At 48.8% G+C, this 18366-nt stretch overlaps 1 protein-coding gene across 1 annotated transcript in view; it reads right to left on the reverse strand.

Annotated features, from left to right (window-relative positions):
* The window catches only part of LOC138658325 (zinc finger protein 271-like), a 102217-nt gene extending 83858 nt beyond the window's left edge, over positions 1-18359 (reverse strand). Inside the window, exons 1-2 of the mRNA XM_069745794.1 lie at positions 18132-18359; positions 15570-15687 (exon numbers count right to left, since the gene is read on the reverse strand). Of these exons, the coding sequence (XP_069601895.1) occupies positions 15570-15687; positions 18132-18359 (346 nt within the window). The remainder of the gene's footprint in view (positions 1-15569; positions 15688-18131) is intronic.
* Positions 18360-18366: the final 7 nt, after the last annotated feature.

The following is an 18366-nucleotide window of genomic DNA, read 5'->3' on the forward strand; positions in this document are numbered from 1 at the left end:
ATCCAAAATGGAACGGACTGAGAAAACGAGCGGAGGGCGACCTCGGAGCCTGCACCACGAGAAGAAGGTTTTCCAGGTGCGGTGATAGATGCAAGCGGAAGATGCTTTGCGAGCACTTATCATGGTGGGAATGACCTGCTAAGAGAAACCAGCTTGAGTTAGAATACAGGTTTCAACGGCCACGCCGTTAAACGTAGGGCCCCTGAGCTCTGGTGGAAGATCGGCCCTTGGCGAAGCAGGTCTTGGGCGGTCTGGTAACTGCCAGGGAACGTCGGATACGAGCTGAACGAGCTCCGCGTACCATGCGCGCCGTGGCCAATCCGGGGCGACAAGGATGACCGGAACCCCCTCCGTCTTGATTTTTCGGATCACCTTCGGCAGTAAGGGAAGCGGAGGAAACACATACGGGAGTTGGAACCGATGCCACGGGGATATCAGTGCGTCCACCCCGATGGCCTGGGGATCCCGAGAACGTGCTATGAAGTTGGGAACTTTGGCGTTCAGTCTGGACGCCATCAGATCCACGTCCGGGGTTCCCCAGCGAAGGCAGATTTGCCGGAAAACCTCTGGATGAACTTCCCACTCCCCCGAGGCAAGACCCTGACGGCTGAGAAAGTCCGCCGCCCAGTTCTCGACGCCCGGAATGTGCACCGTAGAAATGGTAGAGTGGTTGGTCTCGGCCCAACGAAGAATGTGGGAGACTTCCTGCATCGCCGCCCTGCTGCGGGTACCCCCCTGATGGTTTATATACGCTACCGCTGTGACGTTGTCCGATTGAACTCGAATTGGGTGACCCGCGAGCAGGGGGTGAAAGCGTCTCAGGGCGAGTCTGATAGCTCGAATCTCCAGGATGTTTATAGGGAGCCTCGATTCCCGAATTGCCCACCGCCCCTGGGCAGAGTGGTGAAGAAACACCGCTTCCCAACCGAGGAGACTGGCGTCGGTAGTTAACACTAGCCAGCGGTTTGGGAGAAAAGACTTCCCCTGGAGGAGAGATGGTCCCAGAGTCCACCATGTGAGGGCTTGCCTGATCCGTGGGGGCAAAGGGCATGGCCGATCGAGGGATAAGGGACTCCTGTCCCAGTTGTCCAGCAGAGCCTGTTGTAATGGGCGGAGATGGAGTTGAGCGAAGGGGACCGCTTCTATTGCAGCCACCATCTTTCCCAGGATCTTCATGGCAAACCGGATGGGCCGTGGGCGAGGATGACAGAGTGTCCGAACTCCCTGCTGAAGCTCTTGGGCCTTGGACCGAGGAAGCAAGACCAGTCCCCTTGATGTGTCCAGGATCATGACTAGGAAGGAGATCCGTCGGGCAGGAATGGGAGAGGACTTGTCCGAGTTGATTAACCAGCCCAGGCGCGAAAGAGAATCCAAGGTAATGTGGACGCTTGCTTCGCAGGCCTGATAAGACGGACCTTTTATGAGGAGGTCGTCCAAGTATGGCAACACGACCACTCCTCGAGAATGAAGAATGGCCATGACAGCCGCCATGACTTTTGTGAACACCCTGGGTGCCGTGGCAAGACCGAAGGGTAGGGCCGTGAATTGAAAATCGTCCTCTAGGATGGCAAAACGGAGGAACCTTTGATGAGGCAGAAAGATTGGGATATGAAGGTAAGCATCTTTGATGTCGATTGATGCTAGAAACTCCCCTCTCTCCATCGAGGAGATGACCGACCGGAGAGATTCCATCCTGAAGTGCCGTACTTTTACGTACTTGTTTAGGAGCTTCAGGTCCAAGAGGGGGCGTACCGTCCCGTCCTTTTTTGGGACGACGAAGAGGTTTGAGTAGAAACCTCTGAATCGCTCGTGTTCCGGAACCGGAACGATGACCCCGCTTTGGCGGAGGGATTCGATAGCGAGGTGAAGGGCGCGAGACTGAGCTCCCGAACTGGGGAGACGAGAGGGAAAAAAACGTGCTGGAGGGGAGGCGGAGAATTCTATTTTGTAGCCAGACGACACCAGATCCCTGACCCATTCGTCGTGGACGACGGAGAGCCAGACTTGCTGAAAAAGAAGCAGACGTCCGCCTACTTTGGAGGTGTTGACTGGAATAGTCCCCGAGTCATTGTGGAGGGAATCTGGCAGGCCTGGACCCTCTGGTTCTGGGTTGCCTAGGCTTTCCTCGCCAGGACTGATTCGGCCTGAAAGAAGGTCGAGAGTCTCTGTCTGATCGTGCGGATCGATCTGATCTGGATGAGGGGGTAGAATTGGACCAGAATGAGCCTCTGCGAAAGGGCCGAAAGCGAAAATACTGTTGTCGCTGAAAAGTAGCTTTGGGCCTGTGTTGCGGGAGGAACTTGCTCTTTCTAAAAAAAAACTTGCTCTTTCCTCCTGTAGCATCGGAAATAAGCTGGTCTAGCTTTTCTCCAAAAAGACGCCGCTCTGAAAAGGAAGGAAAATCAGAGACTTCTTTGAGGAGGAATCTGCACGCCACTCTCTGAGCCAGATAGCTCTCCTAATGGTGATGGCGTTGGAAGCTGCAGCTGCTGCACAGTCCGCTGCGTCGAGGGACGCAGGGCCGGCGTCAGCACCCGGCACAGCGGGCAAATGCTGGGGCCTTGGGAAGAAAGAGGGGCCCACTAGCAGCTGGGAGAGCAGAGCAGGAGATAACATGCTCTCTCCGCCCACAAAGTCACTGCTGGCTGCGTTCTCTTAACCCCTATGTGCCAGCTCTGACACAAGCATCTTCTCACTCAGTCAGTGCAGCCAGGCAGGCACACATAGGGGTTAACAGAAGGCAGCCAGTGTGACTGTTTGTGGGCGGAGAGAGCACTTTCTCTGCTCTGGCCCCTGGCTGGCTGCAGACAGTGCTGCTGAACTGAACTTATCAGGAAGATTCCGGAGGAGCCTGAGTGAGTGCAAAGGTATCCAGCAGTGGTTGCAGTTGTGGCTCAGTCTGCTGCTGTCTGTCTCTGCTGCCTAAAAATGTGGGTGATGTCTGGAGGAGCAGCTGGTGGGGTGCAGCCTGCAGCCACCCAGCTCTCCCAGAACCCCAGAATACATGCATGCTGCACCAGTTGGGTAGGAAGAAGCTTAACCCCTTCCCATCTGTATGAAGGTTATTGCTAAACCTTAAAGATAACAATCTGACCCACATAAATGGGGTTAACCAGATGCCAGGAGGAAGGGGAGCTGCTGCCATGGATAAAACTGAGCTGTGGGCTGTACGTTGGGGCCCCGTGGCCCCAGGCTGGTGACTGGAGGGACTCTGCCCTGTGCTGGCATGTGGGTGATTTCTGCTCCGGAGTCTCAGCTTCTCTCCTCCAGGTCACACTGTGCAGTCACAGCAACATTGGTTGTCTCTGTCCAGGTCCCAGCAGCTGCCACTGCTCCCACCAAGGACATGGCATCACTTAACCCTTCCCCTGCGACCACCGGCAACAAATCCACATTATTCCTTGATTAAATCAGGTTCCAACCCAATAGAGGAGCAGACATTTCCTGCTGCCATTAGGGTCCGGGAGGGGGTGACATTGACTGCCCTGCTACTCTGTAGTGGGGGGTGACAAGGGTAACATGGGGTAACGATGAAGGAGAAATGCACAGGATAATAGTGAGCATGACAGAGGGCAGTGTATGGTATGGAGCAGTCAGGGGGTGGGCTGCAGGATCCCCCCATACTGTACATGATTGCTCGGGACAGGGAGGCGTTTAATGAGCTTCTAATGACGGGGCACTAATTGGGTCATTAGGGTTTGTGGAAAGGATTCAGCATCAGGTCCCTCATTAATGCCCGAGCGATGTTACTTTGTAGCACAGATCTGTTAGGGCCGCAAAACCAAACAACGTTGTTTATGTAGAAAAGTCTTTGTTTCATAGAAAAACTCAAAACAGAAAAGATTTTCTGATACAACAACGCCCTGCTCACGACACTGCACAGCACCTCTCCTGTATAAATACACTGCACAGCACCTTTCCTCCTGTATGTATACATTGCACAGCACCTCTCCTGTATATATACACTGCACAGCACCTTTCCTCCTGTATATATACACTGCACAGTACCACTCCTCCTGTCCTGTATATATACACTGCAGAATTTACAATAGCTGTCACTCATGTAAGAAGTGAAATCTGGCATTGTACTATACATTTCTCTGCCGTATCTGTGCATCATAAATCGGGTATGTGTTAAAGGGGGAGGGGGCCCACTGAGACTCTTTCGCCCGGGGCCCTCAAAAACCTGGAGCCGGCCCTGGAGGGACGCATACATCACATAATCTCCAGCCATGGCAATTTGTTTGGCCAGATCCGCCACCTCAGACGGAAGTTCCTGTTCCTGAATGGATTTCGTGAGGGCATCTGCCCAGTAAACCATTGCCTTGGCAACCCAAGCCGCAGAGAAGGAGGGAGATAGAGAGGAACCTGAGGCTTCGTACACTGAGCGAGCTAGGGAGTCTAGCTGGCGTTCTGTGGGATTCTTAATAGAAGCACCATCAGGAACGGATAAAAGAGTTTTGGTTGCCAAGCATGAAACCGGAGGATCTACTAGTGGAGATTCCATCCAATCTTTAACAAGATCTGCTGAAAAGGGATATTTCGATTCCAGGGCCTTTTTGCCTGTAAAACGCTTATCCGGACGCTCCCTGTGTCACCTGACTATATCCAGGAAATCTGGGTGAGAGGCGAAAGTCTTATGTGAACGCTTGCTTCTCGTAAAGGAAACGGAATGGTCCGGAGCAGAATTAGAGTCATCGTCCACTTTTAGTGCATAATTGACTGCCTTGATGAGGGAGTCGACAGTAGACCTAAACTCAGGGGCATCCGGGTCTAAGGATGCATCAGACTCATATTCAGAGTCGTGATCGCTGCGGGACCCCAGAGAGGGTGAGCGAGAAGAGGAGCTACCCGAGGCTGACTGGTGCGGTGAGTGCTCAGGGGAGGTAGTGCGGATTCGTTTTCTGGATGACTGTGCCTCCTTCCGGTGAGGGCGGCCCCTGCTGGCCGACGATTCCCCTGTTACTGAGGGGTCTCTTAACCCAGGAAAAAGAGAACCCCGCTCCCCAGAGGGGTCCTTAATGGATTTAATCGCTTTGGCTAGCGAATCCACAGACTGTGAAAGTGACGCGACCCACTCAGGGGGACACTGGGGTCGGTGGTGGAGGAGGGCTCCTGGGCACCTGGGGCATCGCAGGCTGGGCAGAGAAGGGAGCTCTGAAGCCGAGGGAGTGGAGCCTGGCAGGTGGTACACGCAGTAAAAAAAGGTAGTATGCACCTTGGTAGCCTTTCTGGTCCTTGACTGGGACATGGTGTACCCTAATGTAAATTATTATTATTATTATACATTTTTATAGCGCCATTTATTCCATGGCGCTTTACATGTGAATACGGGGCAAATATAGACAAATACATTAAACATGAGCAGATAACAAGGCACACGAGTACATAAGGAGGGAGGACCCTGCCCGCGAGGGCTCACAGTCTGCAGGGGGTGGGTGAGGATACACTAGGAGAGGGTAGAGCTGGCTGATAGTAAATGATAGTGCTCAGGGTCTGTAGGGGAAGCGAGGGCGACTCTGCAAAGGAGAAACTAACGAGGTCTCCTTACCCGTGGTCCTGTGTCCCGCAGAGAGAGAGGAGCAGTGGCGGTGCAGGTGGAGCGACAGCCGGCGTTCAGAACGCTTAACGTGGAGGAGCTGAAGCTGCGGCGTGCAGAGAGGAAAAAAAGATGGCCGCCAGGGGTTGGGAGGGTAATCTCGCAGAGAGCGAGAAGCGCCAGGACAGGGGGGCGGAGCCGCAGAATTATGTGAAAACGGGGCGGAGCCTATCGGAATCCGGCCTGTGCTAGGCCGAAGCCGGGGACTAAGGCTATGTTCACACCTTGCGTCGGGTCCCTGCGGGTTCTCCCGCAGCGGATTTGATAAATCTGCAGGGCAAAACAACTGCGGTTCTCCCTGCAGATTTATCGCGGTTTGTTCCGCGTTTTCCGCTGCGGGTTTCCGCCTATACTATTGATGCTGCATATGCAGCAATATAGGAAACAGGAACAGGAACAGGAACACATGGGCTACTTGCACAGTGAACAAGTCTGTATGATCATGTTCACACACCACCAAGAAACCTGAAGACACAAAAGAATATAGTAAAACCAAAAACACTCAGTTTGAAAAAATGTTGCAGTAATCCGCAAGTGCTAGTAAAAGATGTAAAAAACAGGGTATTTGGTTGATACGTTTTTTGCAAAAAATGTATACTAAGCTGCTCTACCAATCTTCACGGTATACCCTTATCAGAGCAGTCCTAACTAATGTATGCAATCCCTATCTGGTGTATTTAAAAACCTGATCATCTGTATATAACCTGTGTGAACAGGGTTCAGAGAGGAAAAATCCATGTGTGCATACAGGGTAGAACAGCTTTTGTGCAGATAGCCCAAGAGGAGTGGTGGAACTCCCCAGTCTTGTAGACACAAGAGAACAATTATGGAAACAGGAGCAATATGCAGCATCAATAGTAATGTTAAAAATAATAAAAATTGGTTATACTCACCCTCTGATGTCCGGATCTCCTGGGCGCTGCACCCGGCGGTCCGGTTCCTAAGATGCTGTGGGAGAAGGACCCTTCGTGACGTCACGGTCATGTGACCGCGACGTCACCGCAGGTCCTGGTCGCACAGCAACTCTGACCGGACGGCCGCGTGCAGCGCCCAGGAGCTCCGGACATCAGAGGGTGAGTATAACCAGATTTTTTATTTTTTAACCCCAAATACGGTTCCCAGGGCCTGGAGGAGAGTCTCCTCTCCTCCACCCCGGGTACCACCCGCACATTATCCGCTTACTTCCCGCAACGTGGGCACAGCCCCATGCGGGAAGTAAGCGGTTCAATGTATTCCTATAGGTGCAGAATCGCAGCGATTCTGCACAAAGAAGTGACATGCTGCGGGTTGTAAACCGCTGCGTTCCCGCGCGGTTTTTCCCGCAGCATGTGCACAGCTGTTTGCGGTTTCCATAGGGTTTACATGTTACTGTAAACGCTATGGTAACTGCTGCGGACCCGCAGCATCAAAATCGCGGCGGTTCCGCGGTAAAAACCGCTAAGTGTGAATATAGCCTTAATTTGCGGCTTCAGCCCGGCGCGCGGCTGCGGAGCGTCGGCCACTAAGAGAGACCCTGACAAAAAGTGAAGGAGACCTCCTGAACCGCTGGGACGACCAACCCCCACCCCACATGACATGGCACTTACCCTGAATAGAGGGGGGATGCAGAGGAGCTCACTGCAGGTGAGCTGTGCCCGGGGTGAAAAAGGACAGTGCAGGGTTGGTGGAAGCCTCTATCCACCATCCCAATAAAAAGGGGGGTGGAGAGGAACCGTCCGCCTCCTTCCATCATCCGCTCTGTCAGTGGTGATGCAGTGGGGGCTGCATGGACGCCACAATGCAAGGTGCCTCTGAACAGCCGAGGGAAAACCTGGTGGGCAGGGCAGTATGTCCGGCAATAAGGCCTGGCTGCAGAAGAGGATACTGTAGGTGACACTCCAGTGCTTGTCTGATAAGGAAGGGGGGAGATCGGTCCCTAGAAAGGGGCCCGTCGCCCCTAGAATCAGCTCAGGCAGTGGCTTCCCACGCCGCAGGAGAGGATACGGAGAGGTAAAACTCCCGTGCTCGCCTGTTGTTGGTTCGGAGGAGATCGGAACATGAAAGAATCCGTCGCGCCCTTCGTCCGGAATAGAAGGTTTAAATCCAGTGTGTCTCCTACGGACACTAAGCTTGAACTGGGTCTCTGGAAGCCAGCATGAGGGTGTATACTGCAGGGGAGGAGCGAACTCTTTTTTGTCTCAACTTAGTGTCAGCCTCCTAGTGACAGCAGCATAACACCCATGGTCCTGTGTCCCCCAATGTGGCGAAGGAGAAATAGGTATATTTATGTAAAAACAAAAATAAAGTCCACATATTTGGTAATTCTGCATCCAGAATGAACTGACCTATAAAACTGTCCCACTAGCTAACCCCGCAAAAGCACAAGCCACCAAACAGCTCCATCAGCAGAAAAATAAAAAAGTTACAGCTCCTAGAACAAAGCAATGCAAAAATAATTATTTTTTCTATAAAATAGTTTTTATTGTGTGAAAGCGCCAAAAAACAGAAAAAAAAACTATATAAATGAGGTATCGCTGTAATCGTACTGACCCGAAGAATAAAACTGCTTTTATCAATTTTACCACACGGTGAATGGCATAAAAAAAATTCCTGAGTTGCTGGTGTTTGTTCATTCTACCTCCGAAAAATCGGAATAGAAAGTGAACAAAAAAAATGTGCCGACGTCTACTCGTCCCGTAAAAAATAAGCCATCACATGACTCTGCGGGCCGAAATATGGAATAATTATAGCTCTCAAAACATGGTGATGTGAAAACTTTATTTTGCAATAAAAAGCGTCTTTTAGTGTGTGACAGAAGCCAAACATAAAAACATCGCAGTAAGGCTCGGCTCACATTTATCCTGCGCTCTGCACTGAGCGCTTACGCCAGGGCTTCTGTGCAAATCTCTGAAATATGCGATTCAGACAGAAACCCCGGCGGAAGATTCCCTATAATGAGGCAGATAGAGGCAGTGTGGACACCGTGTGGCTTATGATCCGGAGGTGTCTGTCTTTTTCGACAGAGTAACTTTGCTGCCTCATTATAGTGAATGGACCTGTCCATCATGTTACCTGAATTACGTCACTCGGAGATTTAGATGGAAACCCGAAGTATGTGCTCAGTGTAGAGTTCAGGATAAATGAGATCCAAAATGGGCCCAACAAATGCTTCTACTCAATCCACACATTACTGATAGTACAAAGGTTCTGCAAAAGCACTTTGGCTTCTAGCCCCAAAAAGAAATTCAGCAAATTCTGCACTCCCAAATTCAAATGCCCCCCAGTGTGCATAAACCACATGCCCACATGTTTGGCATTTCTGTTGCGATGAGAGCCTGCCTAATTTATGGGTGCACGGGCTGGGCTTAATGTCCTGGTCACTACAACGTATTGGTCATTACTACAGCAGTTTGCAATTTTGACTCAACAACATCCAGTGCTGCCTGTTTATGGAAAAGACCCATGGAGTCAAAATAGACACTACATCTGTAGATGAATTCTCAAAGGGGTGTAATTTCCAAAATGGGGTCACTTGAGGGGAATCTGTATATGGAGTCTGCAAACTATTCTAGGAAAATCTGCACTCCAGAAGGCAAATAGCCCTCTGTAATCTCACCATATGGCTAAAAAGTACTGCACAGCCATACAGTATATGAGGTATTTCCACATTCAGCAACAGTTGTGGGACACACCAATCACTCTCAGACAAAATTGCACTCCAGAATTCAGTTGGTGTTCCTTCCTTCCCGAGCCTTGCTGTGCATGGAAACAGTAGTTTTCCACCACATATAGGATATCGGCGTATACAGAAGAAATTGCACAACAAATTTTGGGGTCCAATTTCTCCTGTATTACTTACGAAATTCCAAAATTTGGACCTAAATCAACAAGTTTGTGGTAATGTTTTTTTAAATATTTTCACGGCTCAATGTTATAAACTTCTGAACTATGAGTTCAAGGTGCATACCACACTTTTACATATATTCCTTGAGGGGTGTAGTTTCCAAAATGGAGTCACTTGTGGTTTGTTTCACTGTTTAGGAGCATAAGGGCCCTGCAAACATGACATGGGGTCCGCCATCTATTACACCCAATTTTGATTTCCTAAAGTCGAATGGTGCGCCTTCCTTTCCGAGCCTTGCTGTTCGCCCAAACAGTAGTTTTCTACCACATATAGGGTATCGATGTACTCAGGAAAAACTGCGCTACAAATTGTATGGTCCATTTTTGTAAAATTTGAGGCTAAAGCAATGTTTTTTTTGGGAAAAATAAAATCTTCATGTTTTCCCTCCACATTTCTTTAATTCTTATGAAGCTACTAAATGTTTCTTCTTGTATGTGGTTTTGAGCACTTTGAGGAGTGAAGATTTTTAAATGGTGTCATTTTTGGGTATTTTCTGTCACATGGGCCTCTCAAAGTCACTTCAAATGGGATGTGGCCCCTAAACAAATGATTTTGAAAATTTTGTTGGAAAAATGAGGAATTGCTGATAAAATTTTAACCATTTCAATTTCCTAACAAAAAAAAATATGTTTAAAAAAATAAAGTAAAGTAGATATATGGTAAATGTAACTTGTAGGCATAAAAATTCAAAGTTGCAACATTTTCTAATTTTTTTTGTCAAATGATCGATTATTTCATAAGTAAATGCGAAAAATAATTACCGTATATACTCGAGTATAAGCCGAGATTTTCAGCCCAAATTTTTGGGCCAAAAGTGCCCCTCTCGGCTTATACTCGAGTCACGGTGGGCGGCAGGGGCGGCGGGTGAGGGGGAGAGGGCGCTGAGGCATACTCACCTAGTCCCAGCGATCCTGACGCTCCCCCTGCCTGTCACACTGACTCCGGGTGCCGCAGCTCTTCCTGTCAGCGGTCACGTGGGACCGCTCATTAGAGAACTGAATATGGACTCCACTCCCATAGGGGTGGAGCCACATGACATATTCATTCCTCTGAGCGGTGCCAGTGACCGCTGACAGGAAGAGCTGCGGCACCCGAAGACAGTGTGACAGGCAGGGGCAGCGTCAGGAGCGGCAGGATTAGGTGAGTATTTTACATTCACCTGTCCGCGTTCCACACGCCGGGCGTCGCTCCATCTTCCCGGCGTCTCTGCGCTCTGACTGTGCAGGTCAGAGGGCGCGATGACGCATATAGTGTGCGCGGCGCCCTCTGCCTGAACAGTCAGTGCAGAGAGACGCCGGGACGGGACGCTGGAACGAGACGCCGGGAGCTGCAATCAAGAGAGGTGAGTATGTGTTTTTTTTTAATTATTATTATTGCAACAGCAGCAGCAACGGCACAGATTTATAAGGAGCATAAATGGGGCAATAATGAACGGTGCAGAGCACAATATGGCACAGCTATGGGGCAATAATGAACGGTGCAGAGCACAATATGGCACAGCTATGGGGCAAGAATGAACGGTGCAGAGCACAATATGGCACAGCTAGGGGGCAAGAATGAACGGTGCAGAGCACTATATGGCACAGCTATGGGGCAAGAAAGAACGGTGCAGAGCACTATATGGCACAGCTAGGGGGCAAGAAAGAACGGTGCAGAGCACTATATGGCACAGCTATGGGGCAAGAATGAACGGTGCAGAGCACTATATGGCACAGCTATGGGGCAAGAAAGAACGGTGCAGAGCACTATATGGCACAGCTAGGGGGCAAGAATGAACGGTGCAGAGCACTATATGGCACAGCTAGGGGGCAAGAATGAACGGTGCAGAGCACTATATGGCACAGCTAGGGGGCAAGAATGAACGGTGCAGAGCACTATATGGCAGAGCTATGGGGCAAGAATGAACGGTGCCGAGCACTATATGGCACAGCTATGGGGAAATAATGAATGGTGCAGAGCACTATATGGCACAGCTATGGGGCAATAATGAACGGTGCAGAGCACTATATGGCACAGTTATGGGGCAATAATGAATGGTGCAGAACACTATATGGCACAGCTATGGGGCAATAATGAACGGTGCAGAGCACTATATGGCACAGATATGGGGCAAAAATGAACGGTGCAGAGCACTATATGGCACAGCTATGGGGCAATAATGAACGGTGCAGAGCACTATATGGCACAGCTATGGGGCCATAATGAACAGTATGGAGCATCTATTTTTATTTTGGAAATTCACCGGTAGCTGCTGCATTTTCCACCCTAGGCTTATACTAATGGCAAAATTAGGGGGGTTGGCTTATACTCGGGTCGGCTTATACTCGAGTATATACGGTACCAAAATTGACCTCGAATATAAAGTACAACGTGTCACAATAAACAGTCTCTGAATCACTGGGATACCTTGAAGCGCTCCAGAGTTATCTCATGAAGTATCATCTCTATGCTGACGACACACAGATCTCCATCTCTGGACCAGATATCACCACCCTACTAACCAGAATCCCTATTATTACAGACCCTCTTATCCCTTGGCATCACAATCTTGGCTCTATACTGGATCTCATCATACCTAACAGACCGGACATTCAGCGTCTCCCACTCAAACACCACCTCGCCCCCTATCTGTCGGAGTCCCACAAGGTTCAGTCCTTGGGCCCCTGCTCTTCTCCATTTACACCTTCGGCCTGGGACAGCTCATAGAATCTCATGGCTTTCAGTATCATCTCTATGCTGATGACACACAGATCTACATCTCTGGACCAGATATCACCACCCTACTAACCAGAATCCCTCAATGTCTGTCCGCTATTTCATCCTTCTTCTCCACTAGATTTCTAAAACTTAACATGGACAAAACAGAATTCATCATCTTTCCCACATCTCATGCGACCTCCCCAACGATCCTATCCATTACAGTAAACGGCTGCCCACTCTCCCCGGTCCCACAAGCTCGCTATCTCGGGGTAATCCTTGACACTGATCTCTCCTTCAAATCACATATCCAGGCCCTTTCCACTTCCTGCCGACTTCAACTCAAAAATATATCACGGATCCGTTCATTCCTCAACCAAGAATCTGCAAAAATCCTAGTCCTTGCCCTCATCATCTCTCGCCTTGACTACTGCAACCTCCTGCTCTGTGGCCTCCCCTCTAACACTCTTGCACTCCTCCAATCTATTCTAAACTCTGCTGCCCGACTAATCCACCTGTCCCCCCGCTATTCCCTGGCCTCTCCCCTCCGTCAATCCCTTCACTGGCTCCCCATCACCCAGAGACTCCAGTACAAAACCATAACCATGACGTACAAAGCCATCCACAACCTGTCTCCTCCATACATCTGTGACCTCGTCTCCCGATACTTACCTACACGTAACCTCCTATCCTCACAAGATCTCCTTCTCTACTTCCCTCTTATCTCCTCTTCCCACAATCGCATACAAGATTTCTCTCGCGCATCCCCCCTACTCTGGAACTCTACAACAACATATCAGACTCTCGCCTACCATCGAAACCTTCAAAAAGAGCCTGAAGACCGACCTCTTCCGACAAGCCTACAACCTGCAGTAACCACCGATCGACCAAACCGCTGCATGACCAGCTCTACCCTCACCTACTGTATCCTCACCCATCCCTTGTAGATTGTGAGCCCTCGCGGGCAGGGTCCTCTCTCCTCCTGTACCAGTTGTGATTTGTATTGTTCAAGATTATTGTACTTGTTTTTATTATGTATACCCCTCCTCACATATAAAGCGCCATGGAATAAATGGCGCTATAATAATAAATAATAATAATAAAGTGACACTGGTCAGAATTGTAAAATTTAAACTGATCACGAAGGTGAAAATAGACTCGAGGAGTGAAAGGCTTTAAGAAAAAAATCTCAACATCCCACCTTGATATAAACACTGGGATTTTTGCCCATTTCTCAAGGCAAAACGTCTCCAGTTACTTCAAGTTAGATGGTTTCCTCTGGTGAACAGCGATCTTCAAGTCTGACCACAGATTCTCCTTGGATTAAGGTCTGGACTGACTCGGCCACTCCAGAAAATGTACATGTTTCCCCTTAAAACACCGGAGTGTTGCTTTAGCAGTACGCTTTGGGTCATTATCTCGTTGGAAGGTGAACCTTCATCCCAGTATCAAATCACTGACAGACAAACAGGTTTTGCTCAATAATATCCCTGTATTTCGCACCATTCATCTTCCCCTCGATCATTTTTCCTGTCCCTGCTGCAAAAAATCACCCCTACAGCATTATGCTGCCACCACCATATTTCACTGTGGGTATGGCGTTCTTGGGCTGATGAGCTGTGGTGGTTTGACACCAGACATAGGGTTTTCCCTAGTGTCCAAAAAGTTCAATTTTGGTCTCATCTGACCACGGCTCCTTCCTCCATACAACTGGCGAGTCTCCCACACATCTTTAGGCAAACTCAAAATGAGCCTTACAATTTTTTTGTATAAGTAAAGGCTTTTTTCTACCCACTCTTCCATAAAGGCCACCTCTGTGGGGTGTGTGGCTTATTGTGGTCGTATGGACAGATATTTCGTCAGTACGATCTCATGTCCCTCTTGAAATGTGCAGGGTGAGAGGCCAGAATCAATAAATGGAAATGTAAAGACTCACTCCACAGAGTGTCCAAGTGTGGGATCACTTGTCTCCTGGGACTCATGGATGAGCATGTTTCTTGTGCTCCCGCCTGCAAACTGTATGGTGTTAATTTTGTTAAATAAAATATGTAGCCCTGAAAATGAATTTAATTTTAGAGTCACCTGCTGACTCTCCAAAATGTATGACTAAGGGTCACCTTATGGTGCTCAAAAAATTATGAGTGAGTGCTGCCTGATGGCCCTTCAAAATTTGTAATTGAGGGTCCTCAAAAAAATGTGTTGCGAGGGCCGCCTGATAACCCTGTTAATATGGTGTAGCAGGAGGAGAACAAGAAAAATAAAAAAAACATGAACTGTATCCCCATTTTAGGGTGGAAAGGGTGCATGGGAATACAGATGTGCCTATTAGTTATCATGACCCCGGCAGGAATAAAACCCCCGGAATAACCTTAAGCAGGGAGGGAGAAGTGACTGCGGCCTGCAAGCCTTAGATCTGAGTCAACTCTGTGTAAAATAAAAATAAAGATGCCGTCATACAATGGGAGAAAGACCCAAATGTAACTCCTGTGTGAATAAATGGACAAAGGACTGGTGGTGTTCTGTCCCCAGGATGGGTTGGAGAACTTTACCCCACATGAATATTCATTGGCAAAGGTCTCCAAGGAGATAAAAACATGTTTTGAACCCCAGTTTTGATCTATGTGAAGCCTTGTGGGCTGCCTGAGGCTCTGAGCCGGCACAGGAGGAACTGGCGCCCACCTTAGATGGAGTCCGATGCCTGAAGGTCCTTGTGCTAGTTATATCCCGTGCCCCTGGATCTGGGACTCCTTGTTCTTGGCCTCAGAAGTCCCACTCCTTCTAAATGAAATGTTTTCTGAGGCCCTATTCTACGTATATTCCGGGGGGGGGGGGGGTCTTACATTCCCTCCTTCTCATTTTTGATAGGTCTTGCACATAGGCTTCAGCAGTCTACGAGTCCCAAAAATTCAGAAATCTCATGCACACGATTCCTTTTTTTTCTTGACAAATGGAAAACTGCTGCATTTTTTAAAGAAGTAGGATGTCGAGTCTTTTAGTCATTTTACAGTGTTTTTTCACCATTAAAAAAGCGCAAAAATGCAATAAAAACACTGTGAACATAGCATAAGGGGAGGAGGAGGGTTTTTTTCCCTCTCCCATTACTTTTGCCACATAAAGAAGTCATACAGGAAAGGATGTTTCCTAACCTTTTATTCCTGTAAATTCCATTTTATCTGCGCTTTTGTATGTTTTATTGTCAGTCCATAAAAGTGGCGCAATACTCTGACAACATTGTTCACAGTAGTGACCTGGGAGTCAGAGATGTGTCCAGGCGTCTTCCCCCTGCTGTTCCCATGTTACTTGAGCTCTGTTTCCATCCATGTCATAGATTTTACTACAATATCACATGCCAGTCATCATCATCATCACGTGCCGGTCATTATTACACACCTGTGGAAACATCTCCCAGAATCTCCTCCTTCCCGTCACTCACACACGGCTGATCCCCCCTCGTCATCACTTCTTCTTCTGTCTCTTCCTTCACTTTATTCTTAGTCGGATCTTCCTCCTGATATATCAGATGTAACAATCAGCACAACACATTTAGTAGCATCTTGAGGGGGGCACGCGTGTGGGGTCAGGCACGCACATCCCTGCAGAAAAGCATCACGGCAGCTAAGCATCGAGACGCCGCAGTTATTTCAACGGCCGGAGTCAGGACCCCACTCTATGTATCTGTCTTTGGGTATGTCTGCTGAGTAATCACTTATTTTTACTCGGATCTAGCTTTGCTATTAACCCTTCACCATGTTTACATATGCCCTTACAGTGTTTGCTCCACTAATTCGGTCTCTCCTTTGCTATCCACAAACCCCAGCACCCTAACCAAATAATCATCTCCTCTTCCTTCTTTCCTCCCCACCTGACCTCCTCTGCTGACCTGCGCCTCAAACCTCAAATCTGTCCTAATAAAACATAAAACAAGCTGCCCACTCTCCTTCTCCCACCTGCTCTCCCTCTCTCTGCTTCTCCTCACTGCTGGTGACATATCTCCCAACCCTGGACCCCCACAGCTCATACCTCCCATTACTACCCCCTCCTACCGCTCCCTATCTAATATGAACTACCGCAATCTTTCCAACATAAATCCCGTGCCCCTGATGCCCACCCCCCTGCTCCCTCTCTCTGGAGCACTCTGGAATGCCCGCTGGATCTGCAATAAGCTTCATGTGATTCACAACCTTTTTCTCTCTCACAAGCTTGCCTTCCTCGGCCTCACAGAAACATGGCTGACACCCTCTGACACTGCTTCCCTGCTGCGCTGTCTTATGGCGGCCTCCACTTCACCCACACCCCTCGCCCCGGCAACAGACACGGTGGAGGAGTGGGCCTTCTCCTTTTTTCAAACTGCACCTTTAACATAATCCCACCTTTACCCTCCCTTATCCTCCCCTCTTTTGAAGTCCACTCTGTCCACATCTACTCTCACTCCAATCTCCAAGTGGCCGTCATATACCGACCTCCGGGCCCGGCCACTGCCTTTATTGACCAATTCTCCACCTGGCTCCTTCACTTTCTTTCCACTGATATTCCCACTATCATGATGGGTGACTTCAACATCCCCACTGATGGCCTTCAGTCAACAGCCTCCAAACTTCTATCCCTTACTTCATCTTTTGGACTTAGTGGTCCTCCTCAGCCACCCACACAGACGGACATACCCTAGACCTGGTCTTCACCCGTCTCTGCTCTCTAACTTCACCACCTCCCCTCTCCCTCTATCCGACCACCATCTGCTCACCTTCTCATCCCTGTTCTCCTCACCGGTCACCTACGTCCAGCAACATGTGCACCCCTGCAGAAACCTTGCACACCTAGACACCCACACACTCTCTGACTTTATCCTACCACTGGCATCCATATCCTCACTCCACGACACAGACAGGGCCGCTGCTTTCTACAATATATACACGTGGCGTTTTCTCATCATCTCCTCTGTTTAATGACTTTTTTTTAAAACATAGGTCGCAGGATTATTATAATCTTTACCTGCTCGCTTGCTATTCATGGATACCTGACATGTTTTCTATATTCTCTATAGTTTCTATGATTGTATAAAGAACTCTTAGCTATGTCTGTATAATTTGTATATAGTACTGTAGCACTGTAAATAATTATGTGTTGATACACTGTCTTTTTTTCTATTTTGTTACAGCACTTTATTGTGATCAAGGCCACTGAGTGGCCTATCACCTTTCGTTTCGTCTTCATCATCATATCCCAAATAAAATGTTCACTTCAGCAAAATGTATTTGAACTGGATGAGTGCAGTGATTTTGTTTCATTTCAAGTATTTATGGGTCCACTGGCTCCTTTCACTTGCACCATCAAACTCTGTAAATAGTCGAGTGCTAGCTCTTCGTTCCTTCTACTTTCTACAATGCCACTCTCGCATCAGCTATTGACACAGTTTCCCCTCTCGTTCATAGCAGAGTGCGACTTATCATTAGACAACCCTGGCACAATAACACCACTAAAAAGCTATGGCAAGTGTCCAGGGTTGCAGAGAGGCATTTGAAAAAAAAACAAATTCGCAAGTCAAATTCACAGCATTCAAACAGGCAACACTCGCTTTCAAATCTACTCTCACCTCTGCTAAGCAGGCCTACTTCACAACCCTCGTATCCTCCCTATCCTACAACCCCAAACAGTTATTCAAAACCTTTAACTCCCTCCTCCACTCTCACTGCCCTCTCCAACCTCCCTCATCTCTGCTGAGGACTTTGCCACACACTTTAAAAATAAGATCGACCTAACAAGGCAAATCTTCATTGTTCAACCACCACAACCCCTTTGTACACCAGACCAATGCCCAAACCCCATAACCTCCCTATCCAACATCACTGAAGGGGGGCTTAATTGTCTCCTCTCCAAATCGCACCTCACAACCTGTGCGCTCGACCCCATCCCACCCCAGAATCCTCCAGTCCTGTATAATGTCCCAGCAGTCACCTCTCCGCTCATCACCCAGAATCCTCCAGTGCTGTACAATGTCCCAGCAGTCACCTCTTCGGTCATTACCCAGAATTCTCCAGTCCTGAATAATGTCCCAGCAGTCATCTCTCCGCTCATCACCCAGAATCCTCCAGTCCTGTATAATGTCCCAGCAGTCACCTCTCCGCTCATCTCCCAGAATCCTCCAGTGCTGTACAATGTCCCAGCAGTCACCTCTTCGGTCATTACCCAG

The sequence above is a fragment of the Ranitomeya imitator genome, chromosome 1 (genome assembly GCF_032444005.1).
Source record: "Ranitomeya imitator isolate aRanImi1 chromosome 1, aRanImi1.pri, whole genome shotgun sequence".
Taxonomy (NCBI): domain Eukaryota; kingdom Metazoa; phylum Chordata; class Amphibia; order Anura; family Dendrobatidae; genus Ranitomeya; species Ranitomeya imitator.